Source organism: Podarcis liolepis, assembly GCF_965112155.1.
Source record: "Podarcis liolepis genome assembly, chromosome: 16".
Taxonomy (NCBI): Eukaryota; Metazoa; Chordata; class Lepidosauria; order Squamata; family Lacertidae; genus Podarcis; species Podarcis liolepis.
Window position 1 is genome coordinate 3,093,297 of NC_139567.1, and position 16,768 is coordinate 3,110,064.

Here is a 16,768-nt window from a genome sequence, read left to right on the forward strand (position 1 = left end):
GGTTTTAGCCCTCTCACTGGTCGGAGCTGAAGGAGCTCATGGGCAGAGGGATTAGGAGAGGGAGGCTGGGGAAGATGAAACAGGTTTGAAAGGGCAACTGAAACCAGTTTAGGTTAGATTACTTTTCAAAACCATTGGGCAGTTTTTTAAAGAGTAAATGAAGGGGTTTTACTCTGCTGAAATTCATCGTTTACAATTTTAAAAAGGTACACAGGTAATTTTCATCTGTGATCTCTGCTGTGGTTGATTTCAAATACTGCACGCATATATCTTAGTCAGGTATTTCTCCCTAAAAAGTGTTAGGAGAGACATTAATTTTTTAATTAGAAGGAAGCTGAAGAAAAATAGAAGATCAAAAAAGACTTAATCCTAATAACACAGGGACAGTAAATTGTAGACTGATGATGGACTTTGAGAAAGTCCCCCCAAAAGAGTTTAGCCAAGCAAAATTTAAACTGAAAACTGAGAAAAATACTAAGATGGAGATTTTAAAGTGAACAAGGAAAATTAAAAATACTGGACTGGAAAAGCCAAGAGAAAATAAAGATAAATGAAGGTATGTGAAGGGGGGAATCAAGTTTTATTTACCTTTCAAACTAATGAGTATTTGGATGAAAAGAAGGAGCACATGAAAAGGTACATGGATATGAAGTCTGCTTAAAGCAGTGGGAGAATGAGTAGGGAAAATAGAAGGCTTTTCTTTTAAAAGCCAATGAGACAAGTCGTTTCATGAGTGGAAAGTTTGAGTTTTTGGTTGCTGAAGCTAGAAATGTGCGTGTGGAGGGGAAAAAAAGAGCAAAGAAGACAGGGAGAGGACAAAACCGTTCCTTCTGATTTTATGTTTGCTCAGGTTGCCTTGGAAGGAGAGAAAGACAGGTAAGTTAAAAACTTGCTGAAAAGGCCAATAAAGCATTTTGAGGATGAACCTGCTGATGGCGACTGGAGAGGGACTGCTCAGGGACATGGCAAGTCCAGGATCCCGTGGGAAAGTGCTTTCTCTGAGGGAAGTTCCTGAGAGTGGCTAGAGTGGTGGATTAGGACCTGGGAGACTAGAGTTCAAATCCTCCCTCTGCCATGAAGCTCTCTCTCTCTCAGCCTAACCTACCTCACAGGGTTCTTGTGAGGATCAAATGAGGAAGCAGACGAGAACATCAACTCCACTAGGCCTTTCCAGCAGAACCTGCAAGATTACAAAAAAATATGGGAAATGGAGCTCAAATGGTAACTATGGAACAGGCCAGGCAAAATTACCCTGATGTGTAACGTGATTATCTAGTGGTAATAACCAATGATTTTGGATTTTATTTTATTTTTGCTAAGCATCTTCTAGGAACAGCTGTTTAGCTCATTGCTGAGACAACACAAAGCGTTTATACAAAAAAAGTTGGATCCTCTAGCACTGAAGGTAATATATTTAAAATACCAATTTAAAAAGCAGATCTAGCAGCCAGCTTCCTTTGCCAGTAACTTCCCATCTGGAAACTAGCGCTGCAGTTGAAGGAAGGTAACTTTTAAATACTCTTGATTTGTCAGAAGTGGTGACAGGTGCAAATACCTAACAAGTAAACTTGAAATGCTACATCACAATTAAAGTAACAATGCAGTTGCATGTATTCTGACTGAAGGGCTTCTAGGTGAGTATCTCGTGCTTGGCTGGAGAGAAAATCTCTTTTCTACCTGCAGTTCTTGTCCTAAGACACTTTAAAGTCTTAACGTTTTATTTACCTTACAAACTAATTAGTCTTTGGATGAAGACTACTCGGTGATCTTTTTCAATGCAATGCTTTTGTACTGGTCTCTCCTTTCTGTATATTCCCATCTTAAAATGGAGCCTTAAGCTCTGGACTATGTCTCCAGTGTGTCTTGCAAGTGGAGGATTCCAGTGGAGGGAGAACGAATGCTTGAGAAGCGTTGTAGTGAGTAGAGCTGTACTGAAATGACTGGCCTTTCCAGCAGCAGTGAGAAGATTACATAATCAATGGGAAACGGACGTCAAAAGGGCAGGCAAAACTATCACTGGTACGTCATGTGGCTGTGGTGGTAATACCTCTAAAATAATGGCCTATGATTTCACTGACAAATGTGTTAAGGGGGTGGATTATGCTGTATCCCTCACCGCTCCATGTGCATCCCTCCCGAAGTGGCGCACTCGGTGGAAGAGGACAACCATCCCAGATTGGAGGAGTGTACCGTTCTTCGGTCAAGGGTGTAAGATACCTGTGTTCCCCTGCTATTGTGTTCCATCTGCAACTCTTTGTGCTAAGACTTTTTCAGGTTGCAGTGACTGAGTCGTCAGAAGAGGCCCTATTCCGTGTCACCACAGTGAGACTCACCTGCAGGTAGGAGAACACTTCTTCTTTTGTCCCAGCTCCTCCTTTCTTCAGGCTTCCCAGAATTCACTGTACCTGAAGCAGATCTGTTTAGTTGATGAGAAAGATGCAATGTGCATAAGAGCACTTGATACATCAAGAAAAACCCTGCAGTGAGAGTCACCAGCTCTAGGACAGTGCTGATTTAGGTAAATTCACGTTGCACCATTCAGTGTTTTTTTTTTCCAGGGCAATGCTTTTTGTATGGGTCTCTCCTTTTTCCCATTTTCTTTTCTGATGGTCTCTTCGCAGTTCTCTCCAAAGATCCTGCAACACTCAAATGAAGCCAGCTCTTCCGGCTGAGTCCCAGAAGTCACAGTGGTAAGAAAAGCTTTTTTAAAAAAAACACAAAACATTTTCTGCAGAATTGGTGGAAGGTGGCTGGGGACAAACTAGTGACTCTATATTGTAACCCAACTGAAGAAGCTGCCAAGTCACACCTCAAATGGACAAACGAAAGGGTGAGCATTGAGCAATCTTTCCTCTTTCCACACCAAGCTTAATGGCAGAGATTTAAATCTGACTCTCACCTGTCTGTTCTGCCCCTCTAGATTAATGGCTTATCTAGCTTCAATCAAAAATGGCGGTCAAAATGGTATTCCAGGATTGAAGGACATTTAGGTGAGTATGCCTTGCTTGTCTAGGGAGAAAATCTCTGTTGTGTTCCGTCTACAATTCTTTGTGCTAAGACTCTTTCAGGTTGCGGTGACTGAGTCGTCAGAAGAGGCCCTATTCCGTGTCACCACAGTGAGACTCACCTGCAGGTAGGAGAAGACTTCTTCTTTTGCTCCAGCTCCTCCTTTCTTCAGGCTTCCCAGAGCTCACTGTACCAGAAGCAAATATGTTCAGTTGACGAGAAAGATGCAGTATCAATAAGAGCTCTTGATACTTCAAGAAAAACCCTGCAGTGAGAGTCACCAGCTCTAGGACAGTGCTGCTTTAGTCGAAATGGTATTCCCTGATTGACATACATTTAGGTGAGTATCCCTTGCTTGGCTAGGGAGGAAATCTGTATTGTGTTCTGTATGAAACTCTTTGTGCTATGGCTCTTTCAGGTTGCAGTGACTGAGTCGTCAGAAGTGGAAGCCTTTTGCAGCAGATTTCTTCGTAACTCTTAAGTTTGTTTTTTCCTGAGAGAACATTCTATTTTGTATGACTCAGTAGGGTAGCAATCATTTTTAAATGTGCATACATATACAGCATTTGCAAATTTGTCTCCTCCTTTTTTGTTTTTAAAGCTATGTGTCAGTGGTCACTATAAGCAAAGAGGCCAATTTCTGCAATTTGGACACTGAGGGGAGGTCAGAGGGAGAAGATGGAGAGGAGGATCTGGATGCTGAAGGGGCAACAAAGTTTCGGGAGCAGGAAGAACCTGTGAAAGGGAGCAGTTCAGACTCCAAGGCTGAAGCAGAGGAGGGGCGACAAGAGACTGCTGAGGAATCCAGGGAGTCTCCCTCTCCTGCTGTAACAAGCTCCCCTCCAGCCTTGTCTCCAAGAACACACAGAATAATGAGGAGAGTGGAACAGAGGCCAAAGATGCTCAGAAGCTGTTTGAGGCTGCTGGGGAGAGGAGGAGCCCTAGAAGGCAGGGACCGTCAGTCCTGACAACTGCTGCACAGGGGCAAGACCTACTGGGAAGTGTCGCTGAGTTGTATGTCCATTTCCTTGAATAAAAAGTTGACTGAGCACTGGAAACTGCCTTTGCTTCTTCATGCTGACCTGCATCCCTGACAGCCTGGCCCTTTGTGTTTCCCCGTGGGAAGTGGAGATTGACCCTAACTTTACTTAGGAAGGAGAGAGTGTTGGTCAAAGGCGTCCTGGTAGTTGCCCCCCCCTAAAGGCTGTAGCTCAGTGGCAGAGCACATGCTTAGCATTTAGAAGGACCCGGGTTCAATTTCTGGCATCTCCAGGTACGGGTGGGCCCAACTCACAATCCCCTTTGATATGATCACCTGATCAAAATCTTGGCATATTGCAGAGATGCCAAAATGGATGGAACTGTTAAAAGATACAAATTTAGAATATTTTAAGGAAGACTGGAAATCCTTTCTAGTCTAAGTAAAAGGTTATTATTTCCCCTGTGAAGATCACAGTGGTTCATCAGTGGATGATCATAGATATATCTCAACCTGAATTAACCTCACAAGGCTGCTGGGGTGAGGTAGAATGTGAGCTCCTTGGAGGAAGGGCATGATAAAAGCGAAACGTAAATAGACACCTGTGTGAACCTTGGTCTCTAATCATTAACTGCCACCTTTTCTTCCTCCACAAGGAAGTGGGAATAGAACCAAGAGAACTCAGGAAACTTGGGTTGGGCAGTGCATAGAGGGACAAGGAGACGAGGCCATTGTCTCACTGCAGTAGTGATTCCAGGGTGCTCCCATGTATTTCAGTAGTGCTGGTGTCAGGAACTTTTGGGCTGCCAGATGTTGCTGAACTTTCAGTCGCCATCATCACTGGGCACTGCACATACTGGGGCTGATGGGAGCTGTACTTCAGCAACACCAAGCAGGCCAAGGCAGGAGATGTTTAGGATCAGAGTTTTCCTTCTCTTAGGTGGGCGACCTTCCAGGTGGATGAGCCCCATCTGGCAGCTTCTAGGAGCCACAGGTGAGAGGACAAAAGGTGGACAAAATACCCCAGAAGGAGCACAATGTGTTCCCCACTAGAGGGACAACCCCTCCCCTAACACCCCATACACCCCCAAAAGGAGGGCTATAAATGCAATATATAAATAAGATTAAAGCTAAGCTGAATAAGCTAAATAAGCTAAAAGCCACTTCTGGCTTAAAGGGGCTAGAACAGCAGCGGGGATCATTTGACCTCCTGGATATTGCTAAACTACAACTCCCATCTGCCCTAGCAAGCATGGCCACTGGCCAGGGTTGATTGGAGCTGTAGTTCAGTAACATCTAGAAGGCCAAATGGTCCCCATACCTGGGCTAGATAGCACTCCAGTGAGACAGGGAATGGGTCACTTTCAGCCTTGACTTCTGAGATGCACAAACTGATTGAACTGTAGGTGCTCTAGTTTATTGTGTTTATTATTAGGTGTGGAGAATTGAGGGTTGCATCCCTTTCTGGGCAACCATCCAAGGACCACATGCCAGTGGCTGCCACATGGACATGTCCCTCTCTAGCTATCCTCTATCCAGACATGCAAGAAGCCCTTCCAACTCTACAAATTCTATGATTCTCTGACACTTTCCAAGCAGGCAAGAACCCTCAAGAACCCCGGAAATGCAGGGTCAGTAAAGGGCCTTAGGGAGAGTTCTGAGGACCAGATGGGAAGGCCTCCGAGCCTGAGATTCCCCACTCCTGGTTTAAAGTATCTGGACGTGGGCATCCCTGCTCACCTAGCATCCTTTGCCTTAAGTCCAATGTCAAATGTAGTCTCTCTACAAACCCCTACACTAACATTAGACAACAGAATGAAAGAATAATCCCCTCAATCGCAAGATGTCCAAGACAAAAGAGTCTCTCACTAAAGGTAAATGAACTGTGAAAAAACCTTTTATGAATGGAAAGTGGAGGTGATAGTGTACCATTCCCTGTTTATCTGTTTTGTAACACGAAAAATCTTTAATAAAAACTAATTTTTTAAAAAAAGGTGTGCAGATCGACACCAGCTGGGATCCCAGCTCGACATTTTGTAATGCTGTATATTAGGCAGGCATTTTGTGGAATGCTTTCAGCGGACTCTGTCCACCCCCTAACAATTCATAACGATCTCTTCCCTTCCCCACCCAGCGGCCAGTTTTGCATCCTGAGCCACATCTTTAGGAAACTTCAGTAGCCTTCTAATAACTCGACCCCTGGATCCCCGTAGCAGCCACAAAGGAAAGATTTATGAAGCAATAGGAAACCAACAGTATTGTTTTGAGAGCACTTTGCCATCACCCTGCCCTGCAGCAGGACCTTCTCCAAGCCCCAGTCCCTGCCCCCAGCTTCTGGAGAGCAAATTAAGACCCATGGCCAGCTGTCAAAATGATTAGATGGTCCGCAGACTGGGTGGCCTGCACAATGCTGCCTCCCCAATCTGCTCAACCGCTTAGCTACCCTCTTTCACCTGTAATACAGATTGTGAATGTTTGCTTTACATCTGGGGGAAATGACCTTCTCACACTCTGACAGGGAGTGTAGTTCAGGAGGATGACATGTGCAACCTGAGATGTCCAGCCGTGATCCACCATTTATCTTGCCGATCAACTTTGCTGGGACTGAAACAAGGATACTAGAGTTACTGGTTCCTCAGATGGACCCATCTTTTGGTATCCATTTATTGGCAAGACCCCTTTTGTTAATCTGTGTCTTTGGAAGATACTCTGATGGGGTTCAGAAGATCCATTGCCAGTGTACTGGGTGACACCTGGGAGCACATGGGAAGGTCATTGATTGATGGATGACTGATCTATTGCAGCCATTCTCATTTCCACCCCTCCCAATGACCACTTGAAAACTTCTGGGAGTCTTAGCAGACCATTTAATAAATGCTTCTGTTGTTCCGTAAATCAAAGTTCATATATAACTCATGTTTTCATAATATAATCATAGTCTTGCTTTTCTATTGCAATAGATGCACCTTCCTTCTGAGCAAAGTGTCATCAGAAGAAATAATAATAAAGGACAGGACAGGGCAAACGGCACATATTCCTGACTGATTTGCAATCTTTCTGCAGACCACCTGGATACAGCTTGTGGACCACCAACGGCCTGCGAATCTTCTCAGGAACTGCTCACCACTGCCCCATGTGGCGAGCCATGTCACTATCATGGAACAGAAGGAGTATAAAGGAACTTTGCCTGAGCAACAAGCTCTTCTTGAGCTCTAGCATCAGGTCTTGTGTTATCTGGTCTTGCTCTTTAGTCTAGGCTTATTCTACTGCTTCCACTGTCCCCTGTTCCAGATTCCTCTATGGGTTTGATTCCTTAATTGGAGAAGGGCTGTAGCTTAGTGGTAAAGTACCTGCTTTGCCTGCCATCTCCAGCTTGGGCTGGGAAGGGTGAACTGCTGTCATCCAGTGTAGACACTATTGAGCCAGATGGGCCAACGGCTTGGGATAATGCAGCTTCTTGTGTTCTCTGGCCTGACTTCCTGCTTGCCCTTAGTTCCTGGCTCCTGAATTTCTCCAGACCTCCATCTAAGCCCCACCTCAGACAGGATCAGAGACTGTGAAGCTCTGATCAGCTGTATTTTTATTGTTATATGTTACTTTACTCTTCTTTTCAACTGGATTTCCATTTTCTGCTCAGTGTTTTGAGGGCCCTTTAGACCCAAAAGCTGGAATACAGGCATCCCCCCACGAATGCAGCGCCAGGAAACAAGCAAGCAAGCAAGCAAGCAAGCAAGCAAGCAAGCAAGCAAGCAAACAAACAAACAAGCTCAAATCTGGAAATGGCAGAAGAGAGCTGGAAAGTTCCTCTTGGCTAGCAAGGAGACCCTTCCTAGAGCCCAAAGCGGATGCCAGTGAGTCCAAAGTCTAGAAATAAAGATTTAAAATGCTTTAAACAAAGATCTTATGTGCTCCATAATGAAACTTGGGAGCTCCTGCTACTGCCATGCTGCCCCGCTCAACAGGGGTTGGATGGGAAGCTGTGTTGCAGCGGCACTGGCTGCCCTGTTCCATGCTCTTTCTGGCAATCTGGAGACAAAGGTACAGTGTAAAAGAAAAAGGTATTTCTGATGCCTCTTAAATTGCCCTAGTTCCCCGCTTGCACACATTTTGCTTATGCATGTGGGGACCCAGATCGTGGCGAGGAGATCGCAAATGAGGAGTCATCTGTATATAAAATCAATTTGCTCTTGACTTTCTGAGCATATGGTTCAGCCTTCCACTGGCATTCCCTTGCAGTTCTCAGAGGCTACAGGAAAATGGTGTTAAGTGCATGGCGGTGCAGTGTGGCAGAGTGTTTGGCCTATTTATATAAATAGTGATATGCCACTTTCTGGCCCATAGAGGCCCCCTCTTGGCTCATAAACACAAATGAGCAATAATGATTGCAAAATATAATCAGCAAACCACACTACCGATAATACTTCAAGAAGCCATTCAAGTTAGGATTTGCTTTTACCCTAATGTGAGATGCCTATTAAGAACACAGCAACAACTTCCCCCTTGCTGAGGATCAGAGGATGTTGAATAACTTCCTAAGGTTCATCTGTGAAGCTTGCTGGGGGGAGTCACTGTCTCTTAACCCACCTCACAGGACTTCTTGCGAGGCTAGACCACCACTCTGGGCTTAGGAACACAGGAAGCTGTCAGACCATCTAGTTCAGGACTGCCTGCCCTGACTGGGGGAGTAACCTCACGGAAGGAGGGTTTTCAGCCCTTGGAAGTCTTGCAAGCGGCTGCAGGAGAGGGACACTAAGCAACATCATGGGAGGGGTGTTTCTAGAACTAAGGTGAAACTGTGAAGCTCCCTTGTTATTTTTGCTATTGAGTGCTGCATTAAGCAATCTTATATTTACAGTATCAGAATCTGTACTGCTTTGGGGTTTCTTACTATATCTGCTATTGTTTTGCTATGAAATTGTTATTATTTTGCTATGTTATGAAATTGTTGCTACTTTATTATGAAATTACTTTTGTAGCATTTGTTTGAAATCCATCCCTGTTTCTTTGTTGTGAGCCACTTTGAGAATGATTTTCGTGTGTGGAAAAGCGGCATATGAATAAGAGGAAGGACGGAAGGGGTGGTGGAGGCGGCTCTCCAGGGTTTCAGACAGGAGTGCTTCCCAACTTACCTGGATAAGCCAGGGGGTGAACCTGGAGCTTTTTGCATGCCTGGTAGATGCTCTACCACTGAGCTACAGCTTCTTGGAAGGAAGATGTGTGGGATACAAAGGAAATGAATGAACTGTGGGCTTTATAGGACACATGGAAGGTTTGAGGTTACAATGACATGCATGCTTACTTAGGAATAATTCCCACTGAGACTTCCTTCACAATGAGCATGCATATATTTGCTCATGGCTCTCATAAATCTGAATCTGCTCTGCTGGAATAAGGAAATGGAAAAGCTGAAACCACAACAAACTCCTTAGTTAGTCCATACCAATACAAATTGTGGCAGGTTGGGTTTTGGAACTTGCAAGAAGCCACTTTGGCTCACCTCTAGAGATTTTTCAGAAATGAGTGGGTAGGAAAGTTCCTACAACTTTTCATGGCCTTGTAGCCAAAGCAGTATCAATCAATCAACTTCTTTGTCAAAAGTCCATCTTGGTCATAACAAAATATACACGTCTTCTGTACTGATATACTAATTCCTACCCGAGAGGAATGGCAAACCAAGCTGATGGACTATGCTGAAATGGCAAAACTGACTGGAAAACTCAGGACAAAAAAATTATAAGAGGACAAGAGGACAAAAAAATTATAAGAGGACAAGAGGACAAAAAAATTATAAAAGAATGGGGAAAATTTATAAGTTTCTTAAGAGGCTTTTCTGCTGTGCTGCGCTCCTTACTGTGTGGAGAGGGGTTGTCACTGGTACTGCCTGTTACTGCCACTGCCGCCAATTTTCTTTTTTAAAACTCCCCCTTCCTTTACTCAACTCATTCCCGCCTTCATGGCCAACCCGGTAATGTTTTTTAACATCGCTGCCAATGGCGAGCCTGTGGAGCACATCACCTTCGAGCTGTTTGCAGACAGGGTTCCAAAGACAGCAGAGAATATCCGTGCCTTGAGCGCTGGGGAGAAAGGTTTTGGTTACAAGGGGTCCTGCTTCCACAGAATCATTCCTTGGTTCATGTGCCAGGGGGGTGACTTTGCTTGTCATAATGGAACCAGGGGCGCCGACTTATAAAAAATATTGGGGGGGCCCATACCGGGGTCCTGCCGCTGGTTCGCTCGGGTAGCCGGGAGAACGCAGTTCGAGTTGGGGAGAGACCCTCGCTCAGGGCGCCACTAGACTTGGCGGCCGGCGGCCTATCTGGGGGGTTTTGGAGCGTATTTCGGCGGAGCGATTGGGGAGGAGGGGGCTTGTTGCCGGATTCTTCAGCTGGGCCGGAGATCCGCTGCTGGGGGGTCCCTGGGCCGAGTTGTGAGCACGGCCTGCTGAAGGGAGATCCAGCCGATTGCGCGACGGGGACGGCCGGGGCTCTCCGGCTAGGGCGCGCGGCTGGCTGGCTGGCGAGGGAGCAGGTGGGGAGGAGGCGGGGGTCCTCACTCTCTTAGGAAACGCACCCGCGCGCCCGATTGCCACGAAGTCCGAAGGGTGCGTGTGTGGAATTAAAAAGCAAAAACGAGATACGGGCAGGGCAGGCAAAGAGTTTTCTGCAAGAGGATGGAGGGCAGGTTGAAGAGAAAATCACTCAGGATGAGACAGTCAAATCAGCCATGATAAAATGGGCTCAGGATATTGGGTATAACATCATGTTTGAGGACTGGGAAAGGTTATGGACCACCGGAATGAAATTCACAGCATGTAATGCCTTGAAGGAAAATATTATGAAAATGATTTATAGGTGGTACATGACCCCAGTCAAGCTTGCAAAAATATATCACCTGTCTGATAATAAATGTTGGAAATGTAAGGAGGCTGAAGGGACATTCTTTCACCTCTGGTGGACTTGTCCAAAAGTGAAGGCCTTCTGGGAAATGATCTATAATGAGTTAAAAAAAGGTATTTAAGTATACCTTTCCCAAGAAACCAGAGGCCTTCCTCTTGGGCATTGTTGGCCAGAAAGTGTTAAAGAAGGATAGAACTTTCTTTATGTATGCAACTACAGCAGCAAGAATACTTATCGCAAAATATTGGAAGACACAAGATTTGCCCACACTGGAAGAGTGGCAGACGCAATTGATGGACTACATGGAACTGGCTGAAATGACTGGCAGAATCCGAGATTTGGGAGAAGAAACAACGGAAGAGGACTGGAAAAAATTTAAGGACTATTTACAAAAACAATATAAGTTGTATGAATGTTAAAAATTTACACGATTCGGAAACTATAGCTTCAGCAATTAGATTTGGGAAACAGGAAATTATATTTTAAGTAAGAAAAGGTCAAAATCTAAGGTAATACTATGTTTAATTTAAGATATAAGTAACTGATGAAAAGTATGTTAAATTTAGAGGTATAGTATTTGAAAAGTACAAAATAAGGTACGAAACAAGGTAATAATTTGCTGATATCTTTATTATAAAGAATGCAGGGTAAGGGAGATGCGAGGAAGTCCAGTTAGTTATATAAAAAATGTGTTGAATGGTTGGTTTTCTTTTCTTCTTTTTCTTTTTTTCTTTTTCTTGTTCTTTTACTTTTTTCTTCGGTGTATGTTTCTAACTTTGTATTTGAAAACTTAATAAAATATTTATAAAAAAAGAAGAAGAGAAAATCCTTTCGCTTTTCGGGGGCTCAGGGAAGTCTCAGAGCCGGAGGTTGGGGAAGGGACCCCCTTTGCTCTGCCCTCTTCTCCCGTCTTAGATTCGCATGGGGGTCCCCGCCCGAGCTTGCCTGGCCACCGGGCCACACAAGGGCCGCGCTCTACGCGGCGCACCTTGCTAGCCGCGCAGCTGTCCTCCGCGGCTGCGGAGCGGCCCTGCGCCGGTGCCCAGCCCCTCTGGGCGCCCGCTGCGCTGCCAATGACAAGCGGGCGACGTCGCGGGCGGGGAAGGCGTCGCTTTCTTTCCCGATCCTGCATCCTCCCAGTCTTCCAGCCCTTTTTGGGGTTGGAAGCTCGTCTCGTTCGCCCTTCTCCTTTCTTCACCCTGCGTGCAATTTTCCTCCCTCGTCTCCCTCCCCATTTCTCCTTCCTTCCTGACTGACGGGCTTGGGCTCGGGCTCGGGCTCCGGGTCGGGCTCAGGCTCAGGCTCGGGCTCGGGCAGCCACAGCGTCGGCGGTGTTGGCGATCGGCGGCGGGGGGGGGGGGATGGCCCTCCCGGGGGAGCCGGCGCTGCTCAATGGGGTTGCCAAGGAGACAGGCCGGCCGCCCCCCCCGGCCCGGCGCCCCCCGCCGCACCGGTGCCCGTTATGGAGCTGGTGCGCGCTGGGCGCCCTATAAAAGCCGCGGACGCGCCCACCGCCGCCCGAGATTATTGGGGGGGCTGAGCCCCCCCAAACGAATTTTTGAGGGGGCTCGGGCCCCCTCAAGCCCCATGGAGTCGGCGCCTATGAATGGAACAGGTGGTAAATCAGGTGGTACAGTGAGAAGTCTGCTGGTGAGAACTTCGTCCTCCAGCACACAGGTGCTGGCATCTTGTCTATGGCAAATACTGGTCCCAATACAAATGGGTCTCAGTTCTTCATCTGCACTGCTAAAGCTGACTTGGTTGGCCAAGTCAAAGAAGGAATGAATATTGTGGAAGCAATGGAGTGCTTTGGGTCAAGGAATGGCAAGACAAGCAAGAAGATCACCATCTCTGACTGGGGGCAGCTGTCATAAAATTCCTTTGTCTTAACAATCAAGCATTCCTTCTGTAGCTGGGGTTAGTCCTCTGTAACCCTTGTGCTCCTGACTTACTGCTGCTTTTCTGTTGGGTTTCAATTTCTGCTCCTACACAAGTCCAGCTGGATGGAAGACAACTTTGTTTGCAAAGTGAAATAAAACAAGTTAAACCACAAAAAAGTCACTTAAGAGACCACTGTAAGCAGATGGAAACATTGGCAGGATTTTGATCTCACTGGTAGTGTAACAATTACCATGGATAATATGGAGTGATATAAAAATTAGATTATGGAAGAATATGCAGTTCTAAATGTTCAAAATGGGACCCGAATGGAGGGGGTTGGGGGAAGTCCCGAGATTCAGAGGAATCTCTGTATATGGATATATATTTGGATTTTTATAACTTTGTATTTGTAAAATGAAATAAAAATGATTTCTGGAAAAATAAAAAAGGGATTTGAAGTCAGTGCAAAGCCCCATCTCTGTGGAGAGTGAAGCCCCAGGGGCTTGTCTGCATGCCAGCACTCTGCTGCCGGAGCTATTAGTCATATTAGTAAATAGAATATCTCAGCCCATGTGCAGAGTGCCACCCCAACATCTGATGGTGAGGGGTTAGCAGTCCGAGGTCAGAATGCTCATCCCCAACAACCCAGTTTTTAGGGGAATGAAATGGGTCTTTTTAATCCCAAAGCAGAAACACTTGTCCTGCATTTCTGGGCCTAATTCAAAATGCTGGTTTAAGCCTATGAAGCCTTGGCACACTAGTACCTGGTGGGCACCTCTTCCCAGACGAGCCTGCCTGGGATGGAAGAGAATCCATAGAGGCTGCTGAACACTGGTGTTTGAAACACACACAGAGATCAAGGACAATATTTTTTCTGCAAGACTGCCTCCTTGTGGCCGAAATCTGCATGACACAATTTTTATAACTCCCTTGAAACACTTCCACCTCAGTCTTGCAGCAGGTGCAAGTTGCTTGGCAGATGTTAAGAGAAATCATAAGAGGTGGCTTAGAAGAGGATTTAATAGATGATTTGGGCAGGCATCCGAAGGTAAATGCTGTGTAAATCTAATGGGTGCACTGCCAGGCTGTGTTCTAAAGTAATAGTATAGCAAGCACTTTTGAGTGTTCAGAACACTTTGCATGCATAATTGTGTGGAAATACTGTGTTGTGGTTGTGGGTGGGGTTGTTGTTGCTGCTGTTTTTATTGCAGCACCAGCAGCATTGCCACTATCATAATAATCTATTAGTCACTTTCCCTCACAAAAACTGACCCAAAGTGACATACAAACATTGCAATAGTACAAACATAATGTTCTGTATATGCTGTAACCTGTCCTATGATGTTCTGGTGAGGAGCAAGTAAGAAAACACAAGTAGTAGCAGCAATAGTTATTGTTGTCCTTCTGACAACTATGAAAAGTAGCTCAGTATTAATACCCCCATATTGCAGGCGGAGGGAGGAGGACTAGGCTTCCTAGTCCATTCATGGTGAAAGTAAGATTCAAACCCTTGGCTGCTTGTTATACCAGATCTTCACCAAGAATTATTTTGGGGTGCCTGCCATTTTCTGGCATAGGCAGAGAAACGGCTTCAACAGGCTGGCTAAATCGGGTGAGGGCATTTGATGAGTCTCTAGCCCTCAGTGAGTTAGTGACTTCCTCTGCATGGTGTTTAGAGCGGACAAGACATTAATGGGTCCAATGGTCAAGAAAGCAGTTTCTGCATGTGCTGTAGAGGGAAGTGAGGGGCCGATGGGGCTCATTGACCTGGGAAGGGAGCCCACCTAGGAGAAGGAAAACTTCTGCTGCCCTGTGGGAGATCTTCAGGAGAAGAAAAGGCTACTGAGTCAGACCATTGGTCTGCAATTGCATTGCTGTCTACTTTGTCTGGTAATGACTCTCCAAGCCAGAGGTTTTTCACAACTCTGCTGAGCAGGCAGTGGTTATAGAAAGCACTTGAAATATGCTCAGAGGCATTATCTTCTCATACACCTCAGACCTGAGGTTAAATGCCTTGACTCAGGTTAAGTCCATATTTGCCCCATTGTCTGTTTCCAATTCTGGAATTTATCTCTGATGAATGAAGAATATTTCTCTCTTGACTATTAACCTAAATGTGTATAATTCTAGTGGACCATGGTTATTATTTGGAGATAGATCTCATTGGGTTGGATCCAGACTAACAGTGTCTCCCCCTAACCATGTCTACTCAGAAGTAAGTCATATTGAATACAGTTAGGTATATCCCCGGGAAAGTGGGGTTAGGAGTGCAGCCTAAGTTAACGGAATTTAGTTTCCATTGAAATTAATAGGACTTTAATCTAGCTTCAACCCATTGATAGCAGAAAGGTAGGGTTGCCACCTTTGTTCTGGAAAAATGTGAGGCAGGGCAGTTGAGGGAAGATTCCCCCCCCCCCCCACATTTGGCACTGAAGTGATTTCAAAGCAATCCATTACAATATATTGCCGCATAACAGGACCTTTCACACATCCTTTCAAACACAGGCATTTGGAGAGGATCCCTAACTTGGCAGAAAGAGAGAGGGAGGGAGAGAAAATGAGGCAGAGGAGGAGGAGGAGGAGGAGGAGGAGGAGGAGATGACCTGAAATACAGGACGAAACAGTAACCATACAGGATGTAGCATTTTGCATTGAAATACAGGCAATCCTGTATTATACAGGACAGGTGGCAAACTTAGACTTGACTTCAAGGGAAGCAACATAGCAGAAAGATATTGGCCTTAGGGTCACCATACATCAGGAATTTCCTGGACATATCTGGAATACTGCAGTTGGAAGCAGAAATTGCTAAAATGTCCGGGAAAATCCAGGTGTGTGGGAACCCATGTTGGCAAAGCCATTGTGCTCCTTGAAAAGGAGCAAAGCCATTGTGCTCCTTGACCTGCAAGTGGCTTCTCAGCTTGTTGGCCGGCTTGTCGTTGGCCATCACGGATGAAAGGCGAGCAAGAGACAAGGTGATCCGGCCCAAGTGCGCCTCCTCCTGCTCGCTCGCCGCCAGCTCTGCCCCGGCCTGCTGACTGGGCGTGCCATGGGTGGCCACTGGACAATGCCTGCGCAGGAGACGCCCAGACAGATGGGCAAGGCAGCAGCAGCAGGAGGGGGTTCTGCTAATGCTTACTCCTGAGTAAGCCTGTAGGGGATCTCAGTGCAAGGAGGGAGGAGCGGAGGAAGCACAGCTAGCGCTCCAAGAAAGGCTGGGACCCAGAGGAAGGCCACGCAACAGAGGAGACCACAGAAGAGAAGATATTACTTCTTTATTTTAAAAAATATTTCCCCCCTTTTTTAAAACAACAACAACATTTGTTTGTTTGTTTAGTTAGTTAGTCAGTCAGTCAGTCAGTCAGTCAGTCTGTCCCAGAATTCATAGAAATAAATCTGGTAACCTTAAATTACATGAATGGTGTTGCATCTAGGGTGACCCTCACTTCCAATAAATATGCTTAGAATGAGTACCTCCAGGCATTGCTGGACTCTAACTCCCATCAGTTCTAGCCAGCATGGCCAGTGATCATGGATGATGGGGACTGTAGTTCAGGAACACATGTAAGGCACCAAGCTGGCTATCCCTGCCTTACTTGGCTTGTGGGTCATGGGGAGAGTGTTGGTGGCTATACAAGAAAGTGCCAGTTTTCCACTGCTTCTTTTAATTCTCCGTCCTGCTATCCAGTTCATAAAGTCTCAAGGAAATGTTTTTACTTACATGTGAATTGGCAGCCATGTCCCTGCTGCTAATCTTCATCAAACAATGCTGCTTAATCCATTTTGCCTAGTCTGTAAATAATCTTAAACTTGATCTGGTTACCCAGCTGATACCAATGGAAGAGTGCATTATATGTGCCATGTGCTGCTGTAATCCCATTGCTTACAGGAACAACTTTGACAAATGCTGAATTTCTGAACTGGAAAAAATGTGAAAAGTAGCACAATCAATGAACATTGTGTTTAAAACCCAAGCATTACTACGGTAGCAATAAGGTTAATATGA

The 16,768-nt window shown here is 45.7% G+C and overlaps 1 protein-coding gene and 1 long non-coding RNA gene across 5 annotated transcripts; both read left to right on the top strand.

Moving 5' to 3' along the window:
* Nucleotides 1-4,064, top strand: LOC310695828. 4 transcript variants are annotated; one of them, XR_014520239.1, is made up of 3 exons: nucleotides 1-556; nucleotides 851-2,830; nucleotides 2,921-4,064. It is a non-coding gene; the product is annotated as an uncharacterized lncRNA (long non-coding RNA). The 4 variants fall into 4 exon arrangements; XR_014520240.1 differs by having other exon boundaries at nucleotides 2-556; nucleotides 851-2,690; XR_014520241.1 differs by having other exon boundaries at nucleotides 3-556; nucleotides 851-2,990; nucleotides 3,163-4,064.
* A 5,854-nt stretch (nucleotides 4,065-9,918) lies between these two features.
* Nucleotides 9,919-12,938, top strand: LOC310695827 (peptidyl-prolyl cis-trans isomerase A-like). Its single transcript, XM_083480821.1, has 2 exons — nucleotides 9,919-10,168; nucleotides 12,509-12,938. The coding sequence occupies exons 1-2, from the start codon at nucleotides 9,939-9,941 to the stop codon at nucleotides 12,753-12,755; spliced, it is 477 nt and encodes a 158-aa protein (XP_083336947.1). The 5' UTR covers nucleotides 9,919-9,938; the 3' UTR covers nucleotides 12,756-12,938.
* The last annotated feature ends 3,830 nt before the right edge of the window (nucleotides 12,939-16,768 follow it).

Coding starts and splice junctions, on each gene's coding strand:
- LOC310695827 (XM_083480821.1), top strand. CDS start 9,939: ATGGCCAACCCGGTAATGTTTTTTAACATCGCTGCCAATGGCGAGCCT. Junction 10,169..12,508: donor AATGGAACCAGGGGCGCCGA/CTTATAAAAAAT, acceptor GTGGTAAATCAG/GTGGTACAGTGAGAAGTCTG.